This window comes from Ursus americanus, chromosome X (genome assembly GCF_024610735.1).
Source record: "Ursus americanus isolate L20-20 chromosome X, mUrsAme1.1.p, whole genome shotgun sequence".
In the NCBI taxonomy this organism is placed as follows: domain Eukaryota; kingdom Metazoa; phylum Chordata; class Mammalia; order Carnivora; family Ursidae; genus Ursus; species Ursus americanus.
In genome coordinates, this window is record NC_142164.1 from 88,549,782 (window position 1) to 88,575,094 (window position 25,313).

General features: G+C 47.4%; 2 protein-coding genes across 4 annotated transcripts; one reads left to right on the forward strand and one right to left on the reverse strand.

Moving 5' to 3' along the window:
• The first annotated feature begins 875 nt into the window (after window positions 1-875).
• On the forward strand, window positions 876-19,768 carry CXHXorf38 (chromosome X CXorf38 homolog). 3 transcript variants are annotated; one of them, XM_045800714.2, is made up of 7 exons: window positions 877-1,159; window positions 1,312-1,446; window positions 8,220-8,339; window positions 10,301-10,450; window positions 10,721-10,900; window positions 16,947-17,109; window positions 17,540-19,768. In XM_045800714.2, the coding sequence occupies exons 1-6, from the start codon at window positions 944-946 to the stop codon at window positions 17,106-17,108; spliced, it is 963 nt and encodes a 320-aa protein (XP_045656670.1). In that variant the 5' UTR covers window positions 877-943; the 3' UTR covers window position 17,109; window positions 17,540-19,768. The 3 variants fall into 3 exon arrangements, with proteins under 3 accessions (XP_045656671.1, XP_045656670.1, XP_045656672.1); XM_045800715.2 differs by lacking the exon at window positions 8,220-8,339 and having other exon boundaries at window positions 876-1,159; XM_045800716.2 differs by lacking the exon at window positions 877-1,159 and having other exon boundaries at window positions 1,311-1,446; window positions 7,887-8,339.
• Window positions 19,769-23,033: 3,265 nt separating this feature from the next.
• Window positions 23,034-23,729, reverse strand: MPC1L (mitochondrial pyruvate carrier 1 like). The gene has a single exon (XM_045800712.2). The coding sequence runs from the start codon at window positions 23,637-23,639 to the stop codon at window positions 23,214-23,216; it is 426 nt and encodes a 141-aa protein (XP_045656668.1). The 5' UTR covers window positions 23,640-23,729; the 3' UTR covers window positions 23,034-23,213.
• Between the last annotated feature and the right edge of the window lie 1,584 nt (window positions 23,730-25,313).

Consider the following 25,313-nt stretch of genomic DNA (forward strand, 5'->3'; position numbering starts at 1 on the left):
CTTAACCACGAAGTCAGGGGAAAGTTTCGTTTAGAGTCTTCCCCCCAGAGCCATTTACACACAATTTTAACACTCTTCCAAGCTCAAGAAGCTCACTAAAAAGCAACTAAAACTGAGAGGAACTCTTGTCATACGGAGTTGACAGTCCATTGCCTTCTGATCCTCATGGCACTTATTTGAAAGTTAAGACTGCCTTGTGTAAGAAGCACTAATTATAACCGAGAGTATTAAATAATCATCTAAGCTGGATGCTTCAGGATCATAGTGGAAGAAGCCCTTACCGGCTCGGGGCGGTGCAGCTCTCCACAGAGTCCAGGGGATGCGTCGTCCTGTTTGCTTCTGCTAGATGGCCCAATGGCCTATGTTTTTGAGCTTTGCGTCACCCTGGCACTGCAGACGCATGGTAGATGCGTGGTGCAGGTAGCCAGCGGTCACACTGCACTAAAGCTTTTATCTGCTACAGCCAATCAGTTGGGTTTAGGAACTAAATAAACTTTATAGAATTGTGTAATGCAAGGAACATACATAATTTAAAAAGTGTGCCTTGAGCATCTTATATATGTCTACAATAAAAGAGCACGGACATCAGGAGAGGGAGTCGAGTCGGGGACTGGCAGGGTCTGTTTGGGGGAACAGACAAGGGGGCGTAAGAGTTTCAGGTACAAGCTTTATGGGCAAGCGCGGGATAAAGGAATTACACATCTGTCACCTAACACTGGGGTGGGGCAGGCGTACGGGTTAAACCAGAAGGCTCCGCCCCGGGATGCACGGCGCCGCGCGAGGAGCTCTGGCCCCTCCCTTCTCCCTGCACGTGCGGGCGGACTCCGGGCGGGGCCAGGCCGGGCCGACGGTACCACCCAGGCTTCCGCGCCTGCGCACTGCCGCTCGCCCCGCCCCTCGCCCCTGGCTCCGTGCCCCGTACGGTCCCCGGCCCGAGCGGGACATGGTGCTGTCTGAACTGGCCGCGCGCCTCAACTGCGCGGAGTACAAGAATTGGGTGAAGGCGGGCCACTGCCTGCTGCTGCTGCGCGGCTGCCTGCAGGGCTTCGTCGCCCGCGAGGTGCTGGCCTTCCACCGCGGCCTGCTCGCCGCTGCCCCAAGCCTGGGCCCCCGCGCCGCCTGCCGCAGCGGCTCTCAGTGTAGCCCGCGCGCCCGCCAGGTGAGCCCCTGGCCCCCCTTCCCCTGTCCCGGTCCCGGAGCGTAGGGTCCCGAGCCCTTCCTGGGGCGGGGCCGACTGCAACGCCCCGGGCTCACTTGCCCGAGACGCCGCGCCCTTCCTCCCGGGCCGCTTCTCACCGCCGCCCCTTGTAGTTTCAGCCTCAGTGTCAGGTTTGCGCGGAGTGGAAACAGGAGATTTTGAAACACCACACCAACAGGAATGGAGACGTCCACTGGGGAAACTGCCGACCGGGCCGCTGGCCCGTCGACGCCTGGGAGGTGGCCAAGGTAAGCACCTGCTCGGAAGGGTAAGAGGTGACCCACCAGGTAGCCGGTCACCTGGAGCCCAGAGCCCCATAAACAGATGCCAAGATAGAAAGAGAGAAATGGGTGTTTGATTTAGGGACTAGTGTCCAGGCGGCTCAGAGCTGCTGTACTGGATCCGATCTAGCTTAGCGAGGTAGAAGCTTGCTTCTGCCCTTCTGCTAACAAGGCATTTAAGTTTGCTACCCCTGCTTGGACAGCTGTAGGAAAGATTTCAACAAGAGACGCTGACCCAAGATGTAGAGCGAGCATCATGAGCACAGGCCCAGAGGGAGAAACACATCAGGCGTTTTTGAGTGTAGGCTCCCTAAGTAGCTCATTTTGGCTGTAGGGTCCCATCAGGATGGCAGAGGAAGCCAAGGGAAGTTAGGGCTAAAACAGAAAGGACTCTTAAGGGGCCAGGTAAGGAATAAAACTTTGGGGAGGTCGGGTGGAGTGGGCAGCCAGATAGAAGACTGTTAGATCTTGGCACTGTGACTTGCTAACTGGGCCAATTGGGGATTTTTTTTTTTTAATTTTTTGATGTTTTCCAGAAGCCCAGTATGGGGTGGGGTGGGGCAAAGTCATCTCCTAACACAAATTAACTTTTGTAGTCTGTCCGCATGCTGATCAGCAGCAGGCACAGGCGTGGTGCCTGGGAAGCAGGGATCAGAGTCCCAGCTCCGCCGCTGTTGTGTGACGTTAGGCCAGCCTCCGTTCCCTAACCTCAAAAATAAGGAAGTTGGACTTGATCAGTGGCCTCAGACTCGTGGCTGTCATGGACCCCTAAACCCACCGCATCTACGCCCTCATCCCATTTTTTTGTTGTTGTTGCCACCACAGAATTGTCCACTTTTACTTTTACCTAGAAAAGAAAGAAACTTAAAATTCTACCCTTTACTGTGACTGTCCCTCACCTGTTTGATCTTCCTTGCTGCTTTCATATCCTTGGAATCCTCTTGAAGCCCATGGCCCCTGCTCATGCCCCTTTTTGCTGCTGTCACCAACAGACCTTCTAGTCCAGCCCCAGTGTTTATATTCTCTCACCACATTCTCCTTTTTTTCTCCTTTCTCTGAGCTTGCACGGCCCAACGGCAGCCCTGATGACACCATCATCTACTTGTGCTCAGGGGAAGAATCTCACAAGGGAGCTGCCTGGTTTCACTTTTAGTTCTTGACCATGAGCCCCAGTGTTCTGGCCACGCCTCTGTATAGGGCTCCTGTTTCTGGGGACCGCTGTTGCTGCCTTTGCCTCGCCAAGCTCCCATTCCTCCACCCTCACTCCCAGCTACTGACTGTGCATTTTTCCTGGCATTGATGCATGCCCCCAGATACCTGCCTCCTCATCTTTTTACCAGCCCTGCGAACCTACCTCCATATGCACCATCTTCTTCCTTCTGCCACAAAGGAGGAAGGGCGTTTCTCTTCTTACCACCTTGGCCCTCCACTTGTATGTCGGACCATATCCCCTCCCACCTGTCCATGGACTTTCAGGCCTCAGGTATCCACTCTTTCTCCCTCCCAGCTTATTCCCATCACCATACAGGTAGCTTTAATATCGCCTTGGTTTATTTAGTTGTTTTTTTTTTAAGACAAGATTAAACACAGGGTTACTGTATGACCTGGCAATTCCACTTCTAGGTTTGTACCCAGTGAAATGAAAATACACACCCACACAAGCACCTGTGCATGAGTGTTCCTAGCAGCACTATTCATGACAGCCAGAAGGTGGGAACAACGCATATGTCCATCAGCCGGTGAATGGATGAGCAAAATGTGGCCTGTCCATACAACCAGATGTCATTTAGCCATAAAAAGGAACGAGGTGGGGCACCTGGGTGGTTCAGTTGGTTGGGCACCTGACTCTTGATGTCAGCTCAGGTGGTGATCTGAGGGTGTGGGGATTGAGCCCTGCATCGGGCTCCAAGCTCAGAGGCATCTGCTTGGGATTCTGTCTCCCTCTCCCTCTGTCCCCCCCAAAATAAATACAAATCTTTAAAAAAAAATAAAAGAGGGTGCCTGGGTGGCTCAGTTGGTGAAGCATCTGCCTTTGGCTCAGGTCATGATCTCGGTCCTGGGATCGAGGCCCAAGTCAGGCTCCCTGCTCAGCAAGAGTCTGCTTCTCCCTCTCCCTCTGCCGTTCCCCCTGCTTGTGTGCTCTCTCTCTCTCTCTCTCTCTCTCTCATAAATAAAATCTTAAAAAAAAAAAAGGAATGACGTACTAATACATGCAAGGACATTGGATGAACCTTGAAAACATTATGCTAAGTGAAAGAAGCCAGTCATATTACACAATTCCATTTATATGAAATGTCCAGAATGGGCGGATCTACAGACACAGAGATGAGTGGTTGCCAGGGCCTGGGGTAAGAGGGACATGATAGCTAATGGAGGTCGAGGGCTGCTTTTTGGGGTGATGAACGTGTTCTAAAATCAACTGGTGATGAGGCACAACCCTGTGAATATACTCAAAACCACTGAACTGTACATTTTTTTAATTGAGGTATAGCCGACATATAACATTGTATCAGTTTTCAATGTACATCGTAAAGGTTTGATACGAGTATATATTGAGAAATGATGCCACATCACCATATATAGTTACAAAAAGTTTTTTTTCTTGTGTTGAGAAGTTTTAAGATCTGTTTCAGCAGCTTTCAAATATGCAATACAGTGTTCTTAGCTATAGTCATCATGCTGTACATTACACCCCCATGACTTATATAACTGGAAGTTTGTACCTTTCGACCCCCTTCACCCACTTTGCCCACCCCCCACCCCTACGTCTGACAACCACCGAACTGTTCTCTGTATCTGTGAGCTTGGGGTTTTGTTTTGTTTGTTTTAGATGCCACAGAGAAGTGAGATCATACAGTATTTGTCTTTCTCTGTTTGACTTGTTTCGCTCAGCACAATGCCCTCAAGTTCCATTCACGGTGTCGCAAACAACTGTACGCTTCAAAGGGGTGAATTGTATGGTATGTGGATTATATCTCAATAAAGCCGTTTTAAAAACGCTTGAGGGGCGCCTGGGTGGCACAGCGGTTAAGCGTCTGCCTTCGGCTCAGGGCGTGATCCCGGCGTTATGGGATCGAGCCCCACATCAGGCTCCTCCGCTATGAGCCTGCTTCTTCCTCTCCCACTCCCCCTGCTTGTGTTCCCTCTCTCGCTGGCTGTCTCTATCTCTGTCGAATAAATAAATAAAATCTTTAAAAAAAAAATAAAAAATAAATAAAAATAAAAACGCTTGAATAAATATTTGGCAAATAAAATGTAAAAAGAAAGAAGAGCTTCTCTTGAGCCACTCCCTCCAGCTCTCTCCCCATTTCCGTGCCTGCCTCCCATATGCATACCCACTGGAGCCTCTTGGAAAGGGTTTTAGGCCTGCTCTCTCCGTCAGCTACCAGTGACTCTTCAAGCCATTCCAGCCTGGGTCCTGCCTCTGCCAGCCCACCTGCGTCTGTCCTGTCGGGCACGTGTGACCTTCAGTTCTCCAGCCTCATCTTTCTTTGCTTTCAGGCATTTGGCACGACTGACCCCTCTTCTTGAAACACCCGTGGTTTTGTGACGTCATTGTCCCCCGTGGGTTTCCTCCTGTCTCCCTGGCTCCTCCTCTTCAGCGTCCTTGCTGTCCTCGGCTGGCCTTTCTCAGGCCTCTTCTGTCCCCCTCTTCTCCTCTGGCAACACTGCCCCGGCCCCTTGGAGTTCACCGTTACATACTGCACTCATGCTGATGGCTCCCTAGTTTGTCCCCCCAGCCCTGCCCTCTCTTCTGAACTCCAGATGCTCCTCTCCAGCTGCGTGCCGCACCCCTCTCCTTATTCCCTCCTGGGCACTTTGTATTTACTTCTCAAGCAGGGCTCGACATCTCTACCCCCCCAAACCCACAGCCACACCCCAGCGTCCATGACCTACAACCACCCCCGCCTCATCTCTCCCGCTCACTGCCCCCTCGCTTACACCTGCAAACTGGTTGTGGATTCCTTCTCTCTGCCTCCTGCCTGGCCTCTGGCTGCAGCCTCCCACCTGGCTTCCTCTGCTGCTGCTCTGGTCGCATCTGGTCACCTCCGGTCGGTTCCCCACACGGCAGGATGTGTGGTCTTCAAGGGGAAATGAGATCGTTTTCTTCCCTTGCCTAAAACTCTTGGATGGCTTCCTGCTGTCCTTAGAATAAACTCCAGACTCCTTTCCAGGGCCGGTAAGGCCCAGCGTGATCTGGGCCCTGTTTGTTTCTGCAACCCCATCTCCTCCTCCTCGCTGAAGAGGCAGGAGAGGGTAATGGGAGGCAGCCACACGCGTTTCCCACCACTGCGCGTTGGACAGATGGAACACAGTGGCACGTGATACCATTTTAAGAAACTCCTTTCAGTGGCAGGGAAGGAGCAGAGCCTCCCTGTCAGCCTCTAGTTTGGACGAAGGGGAATAATTATGAGAATAAAACATGAATGTGGAAAAGACCGGTCTATACTGGTGAGAAAATGCCAGGCGGGGCATACATTGTCATGGAAAAGAAAAATTGTGCCTGGTTTTGAGGCACCTAAGACCTCTCTAACTTTGGAATCATCCTCCCAGCAGGAGCTGAAGTAAATGTTTTTTTTCGTTCGGTTTCATTGCACTAGTTTGACTGTGCTACATGAGTTAACGTCTGTATTAACATCATAGCATCCGCGGGCGCCCGGCTGGCTCAGTCGGTTGGGCCTCCGACTCTTGATTTGGCTCAGGTCATGATCTCAGAGTCATGGGATCGAGCCCCGTGTCAGGCTCTGTGCTCAGCGCAGAGTCTGCTTGGGATTCGCTCCCTCCCTCTCCCTCTGCCCCTCCCCCTGCTGGTGTGCTCTCTCTAACTAAATAGATAAATAAATAAAATCTTTAAAAACAAAAAACAAATCGTAGCGTGCATCGTAGACTCAGAGGCTCAGCGTGTCAGTGGCCGTTAAGGCATGGAAAGAGTGATGGTCCTGGCTACTGTACCTTGTGATGTGGCCATTCGGTGCATACAAAGTTCTTTTTTTTTTTTTTTAAGATTTTATTTATTTGAGAAAGAGCATGCAAGAGAGCATGAGGGGGCAGGGCAGAGGGAGAAGGAGAAGCAGATGCCCGGCTGAGCAGGGAGCCCAACGTGGGGCTCGATCCCAGGACCCTGGGATCATGACCTGAGCCAAAGGCAGATGCTTCACTGACTGAGCGACCCAGGCACCCCTACAAAGTTCTTCTTAATCATGGGAGGCTCCAGCGGAGGATTCCCCCACCACAAGGAACGTAGCCCTGCCTGTCCTTGGGGTGCGTGGGCCCCGACCACAAGCCCTTCTTGGAACACCATTACCAGCAGCATTGTGTAGGGCACATTGCGGTTGCTCGCCTGCTGAGATGGGTTTCTTTTTTTTTTTTTTTTAAGATTTTATTTATTTATTCGACAGAGATAGAGACAGCCAGCGAGAGAGGGAACACAAGCAGGGGGAGTGGGAGAGGAAGAAGAAGGCTCATAGTGGAAGAGCCTGATGTGGGGCTCGATCCCATAACGCCGGGATCACGCCCTGAGCCGAAGGCAGACGTTTAACCGCTGTGCCACCCAGGTGCCCCTGAGATGGGTTTCTTTTCAAGGGAACAGGTCTCTTTATTTCGAGTTCTTACTGCAAGCATTCTTTCATAGGTCATCTTTTCTAGTCCCTTGGCAGGGATGTACTGGTGAGCTGCTGAGCTTGGTATAAAGTTGCGTTCAGGTGTAAATTTGGCACTGTTTCATGAAAAAACCATGTGCCGGCCTCGCGGTGACACCATGTTGGGGGTCCGTGCCTTAAAATCCTACAAAAGGCAAGATCATGCTAGAACAAGGCCCTTCTGATATATCGAGCACCTCAAACCCTAGGATTCCATCTGGAACTCCTGGGGAGGTCATGCTCGCCTTGCACCATCGACATAATAATTGGCAACTTTTACGGCCTGTTGGTTTAGCGTGTGCCCGGCACCGTGCAAGTGCTTTCCCCTGCATTAACTCATTTAGTTCTCGCAACGTCCTTCAAGGTGGATGAGCACACTTATCCTCTGCTTACTGATGAGGAATCTGAGGGTGAATAACTTGCCTGGGGTCACGTGGTTGGCAAGTGGCAGACCTGGGATTTGAACCCAGCCAAGCCCAGACTCTTAACTGTATGCTACCATACGAACTTGCTCAAGTCATCTTTTTTTTTTTATTTTAAAGATTTTATTTATTTGAGAGAGAGCACAAGCAGGGGGAGCAGCAGAGGGAGAGGGAGAAGCAGGCTCCCCGTTGAGCAGGAGCCTGATATGGGGCTCGATCCCCAGGACCCCGGGATCCTCACCTGAGCCGAAGGCAGACGCTTCCCCGACTGAGCCACGCAGGTGCCCCTTGCTTAAGTCATCTTTAAAGTGCCCACTTGGAAGTAACTATTATTTTTAAATTTCAGATCTTTTCCACAACTCAGCCGCTGAAACTTTAGTGCTTCCTACCCATGCTGCCTGCTTATACACCATTAGGAAAGGACAGGAAACTAGTTCTGTCGAGTGTTTAAGTATTCCCCATAGCAGAAGGACAGGCAGAGCAGCCCTTAGGTTACTGCCCTTGGCCAAGGCTTAGCTCTCACACTGGTTCCCGACTCGTGTTTTGGACTCACAAGGCTCGACCTCGAAACCTCAGTAAGAGAAGTTTGGTCATTTGGGAAGCCGGCCCATAACACCTGCCCCACTAGCTCCTAGGGTTGGAGGAGACTCAGGTGTCCCTTGTGCCTCCCCTACTGAAGGCCTTCATGCCCCGAGGACTGGCAGACAAAACCGGCCCTGAGGAATGTGATGCCGTTGCTCTTTTAAGTCTCATCAACTCCTGCGATCACTTCACGGTGGATCGAAAGAAAGTCACAGAGGTAAGAGGCGGCGGATTTAAAACCGTACAGGGAGAGTCAGTTGGGTAGGGGCGCCTGGGTGGCTCAGTCGGTTAAGCATCTGCCTTTGGCTCAGGTCATGATCCCAGGGTCCTGGGATCGAGCCCCACGTTGGGCTCCCTGCTCAGCCGGGCATCTGCTTCTCCTTCTCCCTCTGCCCTGCCCCCTCATGCTCTCTTGCATGCTCTTTCTCAAATAAATAAAATCTTTAAAAAAAAAAAAAAAGAACTTTGTATGCACCGAATGGCCACATCACAAGGTACAGTAGCCAGGACCATCACTCTTTCCATGCCTTAACGGCCACTGACACGCTGAGCCTCTGAGTCTATAATGCACGCTACGATCTGTTTTTTGTTTTTAAAGAGACACCCTGTGCTGCCGAAGCAGCCGGGCACGCGTAGCACACAGGCTCTCCCCAAAACAGCGGCGTGCTTGGTTCAAGGTTGGCATCACTAAGTGGGCTAGCGGGGCTCACGGTGCGTGAACCTTCTGTATGTCCGAGAAGCCCCACACGAATGCAGGCAGGAGACTGACCCCTTAGTTCTCCCTCACTGAGGTTTCCCAGCACCTTGATCTTATACTGTTCGCTGCTAAAATAGATAAACCACGTGTTTCTCTTCCCTGGTCTGCCATAAACAGAAGCAAAGTAATCTTCCATATTAAAAAGAAAAAAATAGAAAAGCGGTGCATCACTCTGTCCGTTGTATGCCAGCATTTGAATCCTGCCTTTCTGCCTCTCCTAGACTAGACAAGGTACACAGAATCGAAGGCAATATGAACACTAATGGACCAACAATGTCAGACTAGATCGTGATGCTTGTCAGATATCCTCTGGGAGACTTAGACTTTCTCTGTTTCACCAAAGAACAGCTCTTGCATGTGTATTACTCTGAGGGTCATCGAAAAGAGTATATAGCATACCTGGATTATATATAATATGCAGAGAAAACGCATGTGTATTTTGCTGGCATGCCAGCAGCGGAAAGGACTGAGAATCTTGCATGGTATCAGCAGAGGCAAAAACTGTCACGGTACCAAGTTGACCCCTTTGTATCTTTTAACTAAGAATGTGGAAGACTTTATGTGAATTATATAATTAATATATGAGACATGGAGCGCCTGGGTGGCTCAGTGGGTTAAGCGTCTGACTCTTGATTTCAGCTCAGCTCTTGGTCTCGGGGTCATGAGTTCAAGCGCCATGATATATATTTAACCCCTTGACCCAGCTTCCTGGAGCTCCAGCAATATTTAAAAAGATTTTTTTTGTATTGTCGGCTTCAGCCTGTGGGTGTACCCAGAGCCAGAAACCAATACTCTTGCTCTTTGGCAGGTGGTTTTAAGTTAAGAGATTTGGGGGATTGTGTAAGAGATCACCAGCCAGTCACAAGCTTTCAAGAGCCAACAATAGTTGTAGGCTCGTTTGTATTTCTTTTTTTTTTTTTTTTTTTTTCGTTTGTATTTCTTATCCCAATGACTCGCAAGTAGCAGGCGATTGAACATCCCCTCAAGCCCTGCTAGTACGTACAGGCCACACTTGTGGATTTTGTAATTAACAAAGCCTTTCTGCAGTTGTTCCTTTCTTTCTTTTTTTTTTTTTTAATTCCACTTGACATATGTCATGTGCCATAGCTCTTTTTTTTTAAGATTTTATTTATTTATTTATTTATTTATTTATTTATTTATTTGAGAGGGAGAAAGAGAGAGCATGAGCACAAGCAGGGAGAAGGGCAGAGGGAGAGGGAGAAGCAGGCTTCCCACTAAGCAGGGAGCCCGATGTGGGACTTGATCCCAGGACTCTGGGATCGTGACCTGAGCCAAAGGCAGACGCTTCACCGACTGAGCCCATCCAGGCGTCCCCTGTAATTTTTCTCCGGAACTACACAATCTCCATTTACCCCGTCGTTTGACTTTGAAACCTTCTATCCTTTTGGGCCTTTCGGTAGGTGATTAGGTGTCGTAACGAGATCATGCATTCTTCAGAGATGAAAGTGTCTTCTCTGTGGCTTCGAGATTTTCAGATGAAGATCCGAAATTTCCTGAATGAATTCAAGAATATTCCAGAGATTGTGGCAGCATACACCAGAATAGAACAGGTAAAAATCAGATTAATCTGAACAGGTCTGGCATAAAGAACTAAGGGGGGAAAGGCAACTGCAGTCACTCATTTAAAAGTTGAAGTTTGTTAGATTTAAATGGTTAATTTTGGTAGGAAATCTAGAATTGTGCTGGGCTTGAGAACTCTTCTGTGGCCACAGGATATTGGTTAATTGTGTCCAAAGATGTCTAGTTACAAGTTCTTTGAGCAACCCAGTGGAGCATCTTTTCCATTCCGTCATTCACACATCTGTCCGGTAATCCACCAGCTGCTGACATCCGACTGGGCTGTTCACATCCCCGCCGAAGATCAGCGAGATGGGTGTGAATGTGAGACAGGAGTTTACCTGAGTGAGAGCCAAGTCAACGAAATAGAAATGGAATTACTAAAGGAGAAACTTCAAGAGATCTATCTTCAAGCCCAAGAACAAGACATGTTGCCCGAAGAGGTAAGAAAAAAAAAAAAAAAGTATCGTATGCTCTGTGTGAGTAAACAAGACAAAGAAAGGCTCCAGGGAGGAAGAGTCACTCATTTTAACAGCCTGCCAGCTAAGTTTCTGATTTAGAAGTCAAATCGTTTCCAGAAATGAGTACGTTTTTGGCACACACCATTATTACTTCTCCACAAATATTTTCACTCAATCAGCAAACAGTTGGGTGCCTAATGTGTGCACAGAGTGGACCAAACACGGTAAGGGCTACAACGGGATTCTGAACAGAAGGCTGGGGGAGGGGGGTTCTCGGCAGGTCAGGGGGGATTGCAAGAAAAAGACTTTGCCGAGAAGGTGGCGTTGAGCTGGGACTAGCAGAGTCACACAGAGTGTGGCAAACTGGCAAGAGCGCAAGGGCGTTGTTGGCCGAAGGAGCGGTGCTTGCCGAGATATAAAAGAATAGTGGGGCCGGAGCAGTGACAAGGCAAGGGTAGGAGGGACGGTCCGATGCGAGGGCTGTCAGGTGAGTTTGGAAGCCATATTTTGAAAGGTTTGCTGTGCTGTTCCAAGGGGCTTGCACCTTATTCCCAAAAAGCAGTGGGGAGCCAACAGGTGTTTTTAAGCAAGAGAAAGTAAATCAAATAGATCCGATGTGGCTTTGAGAAACTTAACTCATGGTAGTTGGAGGCTGGAGACTAGCAGGAGACTGACAGGAGGCTGTCAGAGCCGTGTGCAAATGGAAAAAGGACAGAAACTAGAGGTACGGCAGAGGGGCCGGACTCTGGAGGCATCACTTGGGCAGAGCTGATGGCTCTTAGTGGCTGCTTAGGTTACTTGGAGTGCAGCATGGGGCTGGAAGAAGGTGGGGAAGGAGGGGTTAAAGGATCAACAAGGTTTCCAGCTTAGGACAAGGCAGGCTGGTGATGGTCTTAAGTCCTGCTAGGGAATACGGGACAAATGAATCCCCTTTGTTACACGCAAGGTATAAAAAAAGCAAATAGTAGTAGAATTGTATTCTAGTAAAGTTCAGACATATTCCAGTACTTTCTGGATTAGAGTTCTAGATCACCAGGAGATCTTGGACAAATCATTTTACCTCTCCATTCTACCTTGTCCAAGGAAAGTAGTTTTGCTGGTTCCCTCTTTAAACACAGACAGAATGTTTATTGAATACAAAGTGTGTGTTTCATTCATTAAGCCATGCTCCTCGCTGCTCTCTAGGCCTCTGTTAACCGTTTTGCCCTTGACCTAGATGCTTCATTCAACTTGGTGAGCTCCTTTAGCAGAGGGACTGAGAACCACTGGTTTTTGGACGCTCCCAACTCAGCACGCCAGGCGTGTACAGCAATGAAAAAGATGGCTACGTCTTCTGTTCTCTAAATCCATGTGTTTTGTCTGACTTTATTTTAAAATACCATTAGAACCGGCCCCAGTTTTGTTTCTGCTGCTTCCATCAGAAGCTGCGTAGAACGGGGTCAGGCCGAAAGCCCCAGAGGTGTCAGTAGCTCCGTGTTCACTCTTGAGGGAGCCGCAGTTCTTTTTTCTGTTTGTGTAACAAGCAACAGAATGCATCCGTAGCCGTGCACTCAAGCCAGGAGTCTATATAAGTTAGGAGCTTGCAGGGAACCTGGCAGAGACCAGATCCCCCTGCTTTCCATGCGAGGCAGCGACCGCAAGGACAGACGCTGACAGACGCCAGGTCACACGGCTGGCCCGGGGGTCTCGCTGCTCTGGCCCTGTGCCTTTCCACATGTAGCCCTGCAGCTCCTGTATCACCGAGGAGCTAGCTACTGTAAATTTCGAGCCCTCATTATCTCTGTTTCACAGACAGGAAATTGGGGTGAGTGAGCTTGTCCTCTGGGTCCCCAAATTCTCTAGATAGAACCGATAAATTCTCATTTTTCATGCTTTCTGTTCAGTAGACCATGGCATCTATCTCGATATTTCAATTGATCAAAATGTAGGTTAGGATTGATTGGCATGTTATCTCGAAGAAGTTGAAGGTTGGCTTTCCACAAGGTGTGAAACTGATCTCTTTTGCAAGTTCCATACCATAGATGGGCATCCATGGTCTTTAGGGTTAGTCTCCAAAGTCAGAGGAGTCAACACGCCAGATTTCAGTGACTCTAAAGTGCCATCAACTGTAGGACACCATGAATCCAGTTACTTCTAAGAAAGAAAGAAACAAACAAAAAAACCCACTGCCAATTTATTGTAAGACACCATCGACAGTAAGGTGCCTTCTCATCTGAGGTGCTAAAATATTAAAAACCAGGTGTCCAGGAATTTAGAAACACCGTGCTTACAGTAGGACCACGGGCTTTTATGGTGACTCTTTCTGGTGCTCGTGAAAACAGTATGGCTAACGTTGGAAAGCCAAGTAGAGAAAAAACGGTTGGTGGTGGTAATTTAGTGTGACAGTTTCCAGGAGCGCATCCCGGGGCGTGGGTGTGCCAGGGACCGCATAGCAGACAGAGCTCACCACCTCCGTCCTGTTCTGTTCAGTTGACGAGCCTCAGTGGTATCTGGCGTTATAAAAAGGGCTTCCCGTTAACATGCACTCCGCTGTCTGACTGTGATTGCGAAATGCCTTCCGCTCCAGAGCCGAGTGGGAGCAGCAGCTGCTCGGGCCCCTTGGGACATGTGTGGAGTGTGTTCACCATGGGCCCATCCGCAGCGGCCTCTGGCCGCCACCCAAGACCCCTCCACGTCGTCCTGCCAACCCTCAGTGCTCTGTTAGGATCCAGTGGGTTTAACCATTCAGCTAAAGCACGGCAGGCTAAAGCGCAGTAAGTGGCTGAAAACCACGTAAGGAATTTGCGCATTCTTTACAATCATTACTGATTTCTTAAACCCTGGTAAGGGGAACCATCTCCACAGAGACCCCTGGGGAGCCTTGAGCAGCAGGGGCAGGGACAGAACGTACCTGAAGCAGTCGGGGGAAGGATCGAAATGACCCTTCATTTATTACATTTCAGAAATAGTTACAGAGCATGCGCCTCCAATGTGCCAGGCCCCGTTCTAGAAGCTCGGTGTGCATTAGTGAACAAGCCAAAGATCCCTGTAGGGGGAGACAGTAAGCAGTCAACGTAGTAAGTAAACGACGCTCCTAAGCGTTAAAAGGAGTCCTATGTGGAGCATGGTCTGGGGGATCAGGAGTTAGCAGAGTGGGGCTGAGTAGCAGGGGTCAGGGGTCCTGTGGAGGGTTAGCCGCGTGCACATCTGGAGGAAGAGCCTTCGGGCAGGGGCCACAGCAGGTGGAGCAGAGTGGCTGGAGTGGGGGTGCGGAAATAAAAGTGGGTGAGGAGGTTAGGGAAAGGAAGGTGGGGGAAGCAAGTCCTAGTGGCCTGTGAGCCATTGGAAGGGTGGAGGACAGGAGAGGGGAGACCCAGGGGGAGGCTGCTGCCCGTACGGGGTTCAGACCACGGTGGAAGTGGAGACGTGGAGTGGTGAGAAGGGGCCCAGAGACACGTGCAAGACAAGCCCTAGAGTTGGGAAGAATGGAGGTACGAAGCCTCTTTTGCCTGGAGCAGTGCGTGGCACACAGTAGACTGGCTCTCGATAAATATTTGTAGAAGGAACGTAGAAAAGAAGGGGTGTACCGCACGCAACACTAAGCGCTTCGAGTATATTATTTCTAGTCCTCATAAGAATCCTAGGTGGTGTTGGTATCATCAGCTTTCATTTGCATACACGCAAGGAAGCTCAGAGAGGTCAAGTGTCTGGCCCAGAGTTGCACAGCTAGTTAAGTGGTAAAGCTGAGCTTCAAAATCCAAGTCTGTCTGACTACATTCCATAATTTTTCGAGTACTTTCTCTTTTTCCACCATTTCCTCTTCTCCCTTTACCTATAAACATGAACAAGTCTTCTCCATTCTTTTTTTTTTCTTTTTAAAGATTTTATTTATTTATTCGACGGAGAGAGAGAGACAGCCAGCGAGAGAGGGAACACAAGCAGGGGGAGTGGGAGAGGAAGAAGCAGGCTCCCAGCGGAGGAGCCTGATACAGGGCTCGATCCCAGAATGCCGGGATCACACCCTGAGCCGAAGGCAGATGCCTAACGACTGAGCCACCCGGGTGCCCCAAATCTTCCCCATTCTTAATTTAAAAAATTTGTTTTGACTGTCAAACTGACTTTTTACCTTGTTCCCATGTGTTCATTTTGAATTCTGTACCTGTACATTATTACTATTAAACAGATGTATATTTTATAAATTTTTAATAGTAATAAGTGTGCAGGTACAAATTCCAAATGAAAGGGCTTCTTTTTTTTTTTAAGATTTTATTTATTTATTTATTTATTTATTTATTTATTTATTTGAGAGAGAGAGCATGTGAGCGGGAGGAGGGGCAGAGGGAGAGGAAGAGAGAATCTCAAGCAGACTCCACGCTGAGAGTAGAGCCTATCACGGGGCTCGATCCCACGACCCTGAGATCAAGACCTGAACCAAAATCAAGAGTCGGCTGCCCAGCCGAAGGAGCCACTCAGGCGCCCCTAATTTTATTTTTATATATACTTATATATGTATGTATGTACACATATTGAGATATAGATAGCCCTTTCCTACAAATGGAGGAGGTTTTAAAGCAAAAAAGAATTTTCAAAATGTTTTCCATTTTTATTGCGATATAACTGACATGCAGCATTGCGTGAGCTTAGGGTATACAGCCTGATGATTCGACCTACATATATTGTGAAATGATCACCACTGTAAGTTTAGTTAACATCATCAGCTCATCCAGATACAAAAAAAAAAAGGAAAAAGACTTTTCCTGGAGATGTGAATACTTAGGATTTACTCTCTTAACAACTGTCGTGTGTATCACACAGCAGTGTTAGCTATCGTCATCGTGTTGTACGTTCCATCCCTAGGACTTATTTATCTTATAACTAAAGTTTGTACCTTTTGACCACCTTCTTCCCATTCCTCCTCCACTCACCTCCCACCACCGGTCACTACAAGTCTGCTTCTTCTATGAGTTTGTTTTTTTTTAAGGATTCCACATATAAATGAGATCGTGCAGTATTTGTCTTTCTCTGACTTCTCTTACTTTAATGCCCTCAGGGTCCATACACGTTATCACAAATGGCGAGATTTCCTTCTTGATGATGGCTGAATAATATCCCATTGTGTATACACACCACATCTCCTTTAACCATTCATCTACGAATGGATGCTTAGGTTGTTTCCATGTCTTAGCTATTGTAAATAATGCCGGTTATGAACGCAGGGGTGCAGATAATCTCTTCGACATGGTGTTTTCATTTGCTTCAGATATGTTCCCAGAAGTGGAACTGCTGGATCATAGGGTAGTTCTATTTTTAATTTTTTGAGGAACGTCCATACTGTTCTCCATAGTGGCTGCACTAAGTTACGTTCCCACCAACAGTTCACAAGGGTTCCCTTTTCTCCACATCCTCTCCAATGTTCTGTTATCTCTTGTCTTTTTTTTTTTTTTAAGGATTTTATTTATTTATTCGACAGAGATAGAGACAGCCAGTGAGAGAGGGAACACAGGCAGGGGGAGTGGGAGAGGAAGAAGCAGGCTCATAGTGGAGGAGCCTGATGTGGGGCTCGATCCCATAATGCCAGGATCACGCCCTGAGCCGAAGGCAGACGCCCAACTGCTCTGCCACCCAGGCGCCCCATCTCTTGTCTTTTTGACGATGGCCGTTCTAACAGGCATGTGGTGAGATCTCACTGTAGTTTTGATTTGCGTTTCCCTAATGATGAATGATGTCAAGCACGTTTTCATATGCCTGTTGGCCAATCATACATCTTCTTTGGGAAAATGTCTATTCAGGTCCTTTGTCCATTTTTAACTGGATTATTTGGAGGGTTTTGGCTATTGAGTTATATGAGTTCTTTATCTATTTTAGATATTAGCCCTTAAAAGCAAAAAAGTTTGAGGAGACAAACAAACACCCCCTTGTGTGGCCCCAGAACCAGCTATTGGCGGACACGTGAGCAGGAGCCCGTCTCGGACCTAGAAAGTTTTCCATCTGAATTACAAGCCCACTATAAAATGATCTAAGCCGTACATTGTATGGTTTCCTCTTGCAGATCTTAAATCGACTGCAGGTGGTGAAAGAATTTCTGAGAAACAACAAGGATCTTAGAAATGGTCTTACAGGAGATCTGCAGAAGCTAGACAGCCTCCACCTACAGCATCGAAAACCAGATCCCACGGAACTTGGGGCCCAGACACCTGAAGGGAAGGCCTGAGGTGAGTTTCCGCACATGACGGTAAGTAAGAACTGAATAACCTCATCACTTCGATGCCTGTTCTCTTACGGAAGGCCATGAGGAACACACAATGTAGTCTAACCTGAAGTTTCCCTGTGGCCTTATTATTTGAAAGAAAGGACATTGAGCTTTGCGCTCTAATTGGTGATTCTCACATCTTGGAGGTAATTCAACATAATCTCCTTGTCAGCTTTGTTTAGTCCAGTATACCTGAAGTCACTGGTCTGGTCTTAGGTAAACCAACTTTGTAACTTAATCAAAAAGCATGTCAGCTCCAAAACGATGCCAGTGATGCCTAGCTCTTAGCCGCTTGTTCGTTTCCATAAGAAAAACTTGTTAAAATGACCGTCTCTGATGTTGCATGGTTTTTCCTCCAAATAAAGAAAATTAAATATTGTCTCTTGTTTTAGGTTGCGTTGACAGAAGTCAGGCACGTATGTGAAGATCAGCACGGCTTCAGTCTCAGCTCTTCTTTTCTGTGCGAAAGGAAACACTTACCAGAGTACCCCTCCCAAACAAAAAGGAATTTTTGTTGTCTTTTTCCTGGACTTCCTTTGACTCTTGGGGAATATTTTTTTTTAATATTCATAAGCTTGGTGTTGTATTATCTATAACCACCCAAAAAATGGTAGACTGCTGTGCCAAAACTTGCTGTCATCTAGGGGTTTTTTTGTTTGTTTGTTTGTTTTGATTTGGGGGTTTGGGGGTTTGGATTCAGAAGGTGAGATTCTTTTCTGGTCCTGAATTTCAGGCTGCTTCACACAGTAAAGTCTGTGTTTGGCCAGTTCTGTGTGAGGAATCACACAGAGTTCTCTGCCTGCCAGCACCGAAGCCCTGTCCCCACCTGAACGTCTTGTGAAGGAGGATGCCCAAGGGCTGGGCTGTGATGTAAATGTTGAGATATAAATCCTTCCTTTTTGGAAGAAGGCAAGAAAACGAATCGCCTGGAGGGCCATTTCCTAGCCATTTCCAGTTAGTACAGACCTGTTGCTCCCCATTTCTGATAGGCCGGGGCAATAGGGCGAGGAGGTGGGCCCAGGCTGCTCAGAGGGGACTAGAGAACACAGTGACTTGACTGACCAAAGCAGGCAGAGGGCCCAAGCCAGCCTCACAAACAGGGATGTCAGGGAAAGCCCCACAGTTGCTGGTTTGTGTATGGTACTCCTGGGAAAAGTCAACTCCCGTGGCCATCTCAGCTCCTTCCGGTCAGTTCTCTATATCCTGAGGCCGAGCCCAGGGCCCAGCCCTCGTGTGCTCCACAAATATTTGTTGACTGAAGGCTCCACCGACAATTTATTCTTACACATGAGTGTGTGTCATACTGTTAAACTAAGCCTGGTCTTTTGTTAATGAGATTTAAGGATGAAACACCACCATTCTTACAGAAATTCAAAGGCATCATTTTCTTTCCACAGACTGACAGATTCATTTGTAACTTCCTCTATTACTTTACCCCAAGAGTCCTCCACTTCGGACTTTGTCCGGTTTGTTTCCTCAACTGCAAAACCACTGTCCAGTCATTTACGTGGGTCCATGGGATCAGTCTCACCCTCCCCTCCATCTCCTTTTCAAAGCCAGCAGCACTTCACTGGGCCAGGTCACCTCTGGACCTTCGGGGACAGAATTGCCACCTGCCCCACCCCCTGGAGGAAGTGCTTCCACTCCAAGCCCAAAGGAAGCCGTCCTTCGCTTGCTCAGCTGCCCATCAAGGGCATGATCTGTAGACAGTGGGCAGAGGGTGGGGGTATATTTGGTGTATTTTTACATTAAAATGCATGTATATAATGCTGTAAACCCCAGATGAATGCAAATGTGCCTATAACTGACTATTTGGTCCTGAATCGTACATTTTCTTTGTCCATTCATTTCACACAGTTCCTTTAGCAGACTTCCATAGTAAAGTAAGAATCGTCATTCATCTTGCAACTATGCCCAAACTAAGAAATTTGCCGAAATGTTTCCCAGCTTCTAGATGTAAGGTACATCTAGAAGATGGGATCCAATTAAATCTTGATTCACTAACCAAATTAAGACCTGATTTCTAACTTTAGGAACTTGAGGTTATGAACACTTTCGTTTCATACCCCCTGTATCCAGTTAGCTCTTCCTACTCTCTCCAACATTTATCAAGTGTCCGCCACAGCCGGGCACTGAAATGGATGCAGATGTGAGGATTTATAAGGTATGGACGGTGGTATACATGCCGTCATCTCTGGATTTATTGTCTGCTCTGATAAATGAAAGACACTGCAGAAAACATTATGCTGGCAGCATTTAATTTCATTGACATCGAAGAAAGGGAAGACCTGTTCAGAGAAGGCTTTACAGCAAATGGAGCGTGCACAGGGACGTCAACCTGTGGGCCTCTCCTCTACGGCTCTGTGCGCGTGGCCCAGGATGTGCATACAAGGGTGCTCATAGCCGCGCCGGTAGCCCGGCGTCAAGAGACGACCCGTTAAATCCCAGTGCATCCCTGCGACAGAACATTACGCAGTTGTTAAGGGGAATGTCGTAATGCTGCAGTGCAGTGGTATAGAATGACCTCCAACACTCACGAAACAGAAAAGCAGGATGTTGAACGACGCATGGCATGCTGTAAAACCATTTGTCTTTTTCAATAAAAGGTCTGGAAAATTGTGTGTCTTTCCCAGGCTCCTTTGCTGTGTTACCTCTGGGAAAGGAATTGGGGTCGAGGGGGTTGGTTAGCAGAAATCTGGCTTTTCTGTTTTGGGCATCATCCCATATGAAATTTGTCCAACAAACATGCGCTCATGGTATTTTGAAAGTTTTTAATTACAGTTTGTTCATTTCAAGATCATCAAGAGATGTGAACAATACAAATTCAAACTGTAAGATTTGTGTGTCGCATTTCCTGGAATTGGTTGTAGCCTCCCATTTTTGTGGGGGTCAACTCCACCTCCGGGGGCACTTGGGAGGCGGCAGGGTCCAGAGAAGCCCAGGAAGTGGTTTCCTTTCCACACAGGGCTGTTTTGTCTCCGAGGGCCTGGTTTTCATCCAGCAATATGATTTACTCTCTCCGCCTCTCCCTGCGACACAATATGTGGAAAGAATTAGACGCGAAAAAGAGTTTCGGCGTTATGGTTGCAAAGGTAGGGCAGTTCTTTGCATTTTAGCCTGTGCTTCGCCAGGGAACGCAGAGGGCCTAAGGAGAAGGACGTTACTTATTAAACTCAGTATAAAACATGAATTCTGGGTAATAACAAAAGTGTGTCAGTAACAAAAACTTCTGGAAAAATAGCTCTGCCAATTCAAAATGTTATTGGCTTCATAAAGTAGCGGAAGAGATCTGTAGACAGGTTAAATTGCAAAGGCCAGAAAGGATTGTGTTTGAGAGTTTGGGGAGATTATGAAGTGATTGTTACCCTAATGATTTGAAAGGCTCATTTTTATTAAAGTATTAATCACTTATATGGCTTTACACATGAATATCCTAGGCAACAAAGGGTTAGACCTCTTGGGTGGGCATACTACAAATTAGATCCTGTAAGTGGAGCATTGCCTTAGCGTTGGAGGCATTGGGATCTTTCAGATTTTTTTTCTCCAATCATTTTGCCCTCTAAATTATAAATGCAGAGTGATAGGAAATTATCAGTAGGGATTATTACCTACTTTTCCCTTACCAGGTTAATTAGAAACCTACCTGCCTTTGATTGAAATATACTCGAATTACAAAATACATGTTGTAAGACAGATCTAAAAATATATTTCTACTCACATAGTAGTGAAGGGAAAAATTCAAGTTTTAATAAAAATCTTGATAAAAGGTTATGACTCGTTTCAAAACTTTAAGAACTGGCTTTTATTATTATTACATTATAGTCTGAACTATCTAAAATATGAAAATACTATCTTCCAGAGACTCCTTTCCCTCTTCTCAAACCCATGCTCCATGATATATGGATGTTAGTTATGACCACAAAACTGTAAACTGAGCATTTTGTGACCTCTTGGGGGAAGGTGGCTGATGACCTGACATGCTTTATTATTTTCTACTGAGTTTCAGGAAGGCATGAGAATTTTTATTTCTGCCTCCTGGTATTCCCACCCTTGTATTTTCCTCCCACAACGTACCAGGGTTGGTTCATGTGGCCAATAGGACACAGCTGAGTGATGGTATGTCACTTCTCAGATGATGCTATAGAAGACTATGGCTTCCATCTTGGGCTTTCTCTCTCTTGGAACTCTTGGAGGGAAGCCCTGTCATGAGCAGCCCTGTGGCCCCCATGCCAAGAGACTGAAACCTGCAAACAACTATGTGAGCGAGTTTGCCCCAGGCAAGTCCAGAGACTGCAGCCCCAGCAGACAGCTGAGACCCTGAGCCGGAAGCACCCAGCTAAGCCACTCCCAGATTCCTGCCTCTCAGAAGTTGTGTGAGATAGTATTTGTTGTTTTATACTAAGTTTTGGGGAGAGTTATTACATGGGAATAGATAACTAATACACAAGAGTTTTCTAGAGTTTTTCTCCCCCGTATGCAGAATGTGAAATGCAGAAACTGCCTACAAAGAGGATTACTGCTTAGATGCCACAGAAGATAAAGGGGAATCTTCCAGAGTTCCACTAAGGTTGTGCCTGTCTTATCCAAGATCTGATGTCTTCAGAACCTTCCAGAGCTGTTTTCAATTTCTTTGCATTTGAAATGTTTTTTTTAAGATTTATTTTAGAGAGATAGAGTGAGCGAGGGTGGGGAGGGGCAAAGGGAGAGGGAGAAACTTTAGCGGACTCCTCACTGAGCTTGGAGCCCAATGAGGGACTGGATCTCAAGACCCTGAGATCACAACCCGAGCCCAAACTAAGAGACGTTTAACCCACTGGGCCACCCAGGGGCCCCTCTTTGCATTTGAAATCTTTAACAAAAGTAGGGTTTAAGCACTCTTCACCCAGTAGACCACTCTGGAACTTCCTGCATCCTCCAGAGGCAGGAGATTTGATGTCAAATCAGAGGGCAGCCTCTGCTGCAGAGACAATGGCCTTACACCCACAGCCCCACCCTTCTCTTTCCCCACCTCATGCAACCTGGTTTAAGGCAAGTCCTTAGGGGGACACTGTGGGCTAATACTGTTGACCACTGACCCTCACCCCCAACCCTAGCTAGCATTCAACACAGGGCAATAAGCTTATCAGTTTTACCAACTGCCATTTCCCCCATTTTTAGGCATGAAGAAAAGAGGAAAGGATTGGGATTTTGTCGTTTTTATTTTCTATTTACCTAGAATCCAGGGTTGACAGCAACTAACGTCAGAGTTATTTATCCTGTTTCCATGGTAGATTCTAAAATTGCTGTCCAATCACCAAGAGATTCTAGGTTCTCTTAATAAGTACTTGTAGAAAACCTAAACTGGATTTCACCGAATTCATTTAAACCCACTTCGAAGTATTTCCCTCAGTAACAATAGCCCCTGACTTATTTTTGCTCTAAAGAGATTAATGCCTGTACCAGGTTTTAAAAATCATGTATGCCACTAAGCAGCATTATTCAGCCTGGAGACCGGAAACAAGGAACAAAACACGATCTCAGGGGCACTTTCAGGCTTCCTCCCCCCATAAAAAACTAACCCTAGGGGGTGCCTGGGTGGCACAGCGGTTAAGAGTCTGCCTTCAGCTCAGGGCGTGATCCCGGCGATCTGGGATCGAGCCCCTCATCAGGCTCTTCTGCTATGAGCCTGCTTCTTCCTCTCCCACTCCCCCTGCTTGTGTTCCCTCTCTCCCTGGCTGTCTCTATCTCTGTCCAATAAATAAATAAAATCTTAAAAAAAAAAAAAACTAACCCTCAAGGGGCGGGGCCCGTGAAGAGGAAGACCAGCCATTCTACCCTCACCTAAAGAACATTTTATTTCCAGATCACGAAATAAACAACACTCAACACCTTCAGTTCTGTGCTATTTCTATTTTTTATTAACCAAACTGCAGGTTTCAATCAGACTTGCACTGTTTTATTAGAGTCAAAACCAAACTTCACTGGTCTCTTCTTCAAGGAGAACAGTTCAGTGCTTGCAAGCTGCAAAGATTCGATGGGGCCGTCTCAGCCACGTTTCAGGGACCACGGGTTGGGGCTGGCGGCTGCCTAGCAGGAGTCGTCATCCTCAAGGTCGTTAACAGCCACAGGATCGCTGGTGGGACCGGTGGCGGCGGCGGCAGCAGGGCCGGCAGCGGTAGCCCCCGCGGCGTCTCCGCGGTACTGGTAATTCAGGTAGCGACTCAGCTGCACACTCTGCGCCACCACGTTGGTGCTGTGGCACGCCAACAACAGCAAGTTTCGAGGCTGTATACGGTAGGCGAAACGCATGAAGGCTAGCGAGTAGAAGATGAGCGCTGTTGTCATACGGCCACTGATGATGTCAGGCGAGGCGTTCATATCCTTAAAGGCAGCCACCGGTAGGCCGCAGTTGGCCACAGGACCCCAGAAGTGCGTGCTGGTCAGGTAGTCCCGGAACTCCTTGTTCTTCACATAGTCCCTGGCCCTCCGCCACAGTACCGCCACCATCGCCATGATCGCCGAGCCGTGAGAGCGAAATAACAGCCAGCCCACGATGACGTAGGACGCAGAGCGTACCCCGCGCAGCGTGGGCCCGTGACCTCGCGCCTTCGCGTGGCTGCCATAAAGCGCTCTACACAGCACGTGCGGCTGTCGTGCGTGCGTGCCTGTGGGCGCGGGAGGTGTAGCCACGCCCCCGCGCCTTTGCGTGACTGCCGTAAAGTGCATCGGACGGGCACGTGCCGCTGTCATGTACGCCTTTGAGATGAGAGGCGTGGCCTAGCGTCACGGCTGAGCAGGACTGCAGTAAAGTGTGCAGGGCATGAATGCTCTCTTGTGTGCGTGTATGTCTGTTTCTCAAGCAAGGGTGAAACCACAGCCTCGTCCTTCGCTCGCCATTGTGCTGAGACCACCGTAAAACTCTCAGGGCTCCGCGCGCCACCCAGGGAGGTGAGTGACCAGCTGTGTGCTTCTCCTCAACTATCCAAAGGGAAACTTTGCTCGTTCTGCCCAGTCTGTGGGCAGTGTTGATTAGATGTCGATAAAAAATCCTTCAACCAGGTACAGAATTTTAGTCCTTACACAGTTTGCCTAAGTGTTGCAAATATAGTGACGTTTCACCCCTAAACATTTCCACATCTGGCTCTCAACAAGGACGTTCTTCTACTTAATCACAGTACAGTAATCCACTCAGATACTTAACATTATGTACAGTACTATTTAATATGCAGTGCATACTTTAATTTTATAGTTTTGTGGCTGTTTTTTTTTTCTTTTTTGTTGGGAGAGGGGAGATCCAGTCAAGATTCACGTTTAGTTACCTCTTTTAGATTAATCTCCCATAGTCTAGAGGAGTTCCCAGCGTTTTATCTTTCATGACATTGACATTTTTGAAGAGTACAAGTCAGTGGTTTTTCAGAATATCCTTGATTTGGATTTATATGTTTTCTCATAATTAGATTAAACATTTGGGGGCAAGAATACTACACATGTGGTGGTGTGTGCTTAGTGATCACAGTGGAAGGCACATGATGTCACTTTGTTCTGTCATTGGTGATATTAAGTTTGATTATTTGGTTTTTTTAAGTTTGATTATTTAGTTAAGGCTTTGTCTGCCAGGTTTCTCCCCTCTGTAATCAACAGTCCACGGGGACCCTCTTTGAGAGTGTATGGAAGTTCTACTCCAACAATCTTTCACCTAATAGTTAATATCCATTGATGAAAATTCTTAATGACAAAACTGATGATTATTTTCCAGGTGTTTTCTTTTTTTTCTAATTGAAAATAATAGCTATTGAAAAGTAATTAAATATACATTGAGATACTAATACTTTAGTAATTTATAAACAAGACCATGGTATCTTTAAAAATTAATACATTATCTTTGTTTCCATCCCAAATATTTCACATATGTACCTTAAAATATATCGTTTAACCATTGCTCAAAAGGAAAACAGCATAATGTTTAGATAACCTTTTTAAAACGCTTGGCTTCCACATATGGACGACTGGTATAGTAGTGCAAATTAGTTCAGTATAAGTTTGAATTAATAAATCAGCAACCATGAATTGAAGGACATTTTAGGCCTACAGTGTCATCGAGCCTCAGATGCTCGAGGCTCCAGTGTCCTAAAAGTTCAGTTAACCACCCCTGTCCGCAAAAAAAACTTTCAGTACTTGTAGATGATC

Bases quoted from the DNA above. Each gene is read 5' to 3' on its own strand.
- CXHXorf38 (XM_045800714.2), top strand. From the start codon at position 944: ATGGTGCTGTCTGAACTGGCCGCGCGCCTCAACTGCGCGGAGTACAAG. The intron at 1,447-8,219 runs GTAAGCACCTGC...CCCCTACTGAAG, and splicing joins ACGCCTGGGAGGTGGCCAAG to GCCTTCATGCCCCGAGGACT. The intron at 10,451-10,720 runs GTAAAAATCAGA...GTAATCCACCAG, and splicing joins CATACACCAGAATAGAACAG to CTGCTGACATCCGACTGGGC.
- MPC1L (XM_045800712.2), bottom strand. From the start codon at position 23,639: ATGGCGATGGTGGCGGTACTGTGGCGGAGGGCCAGGGACTATGTGAAG.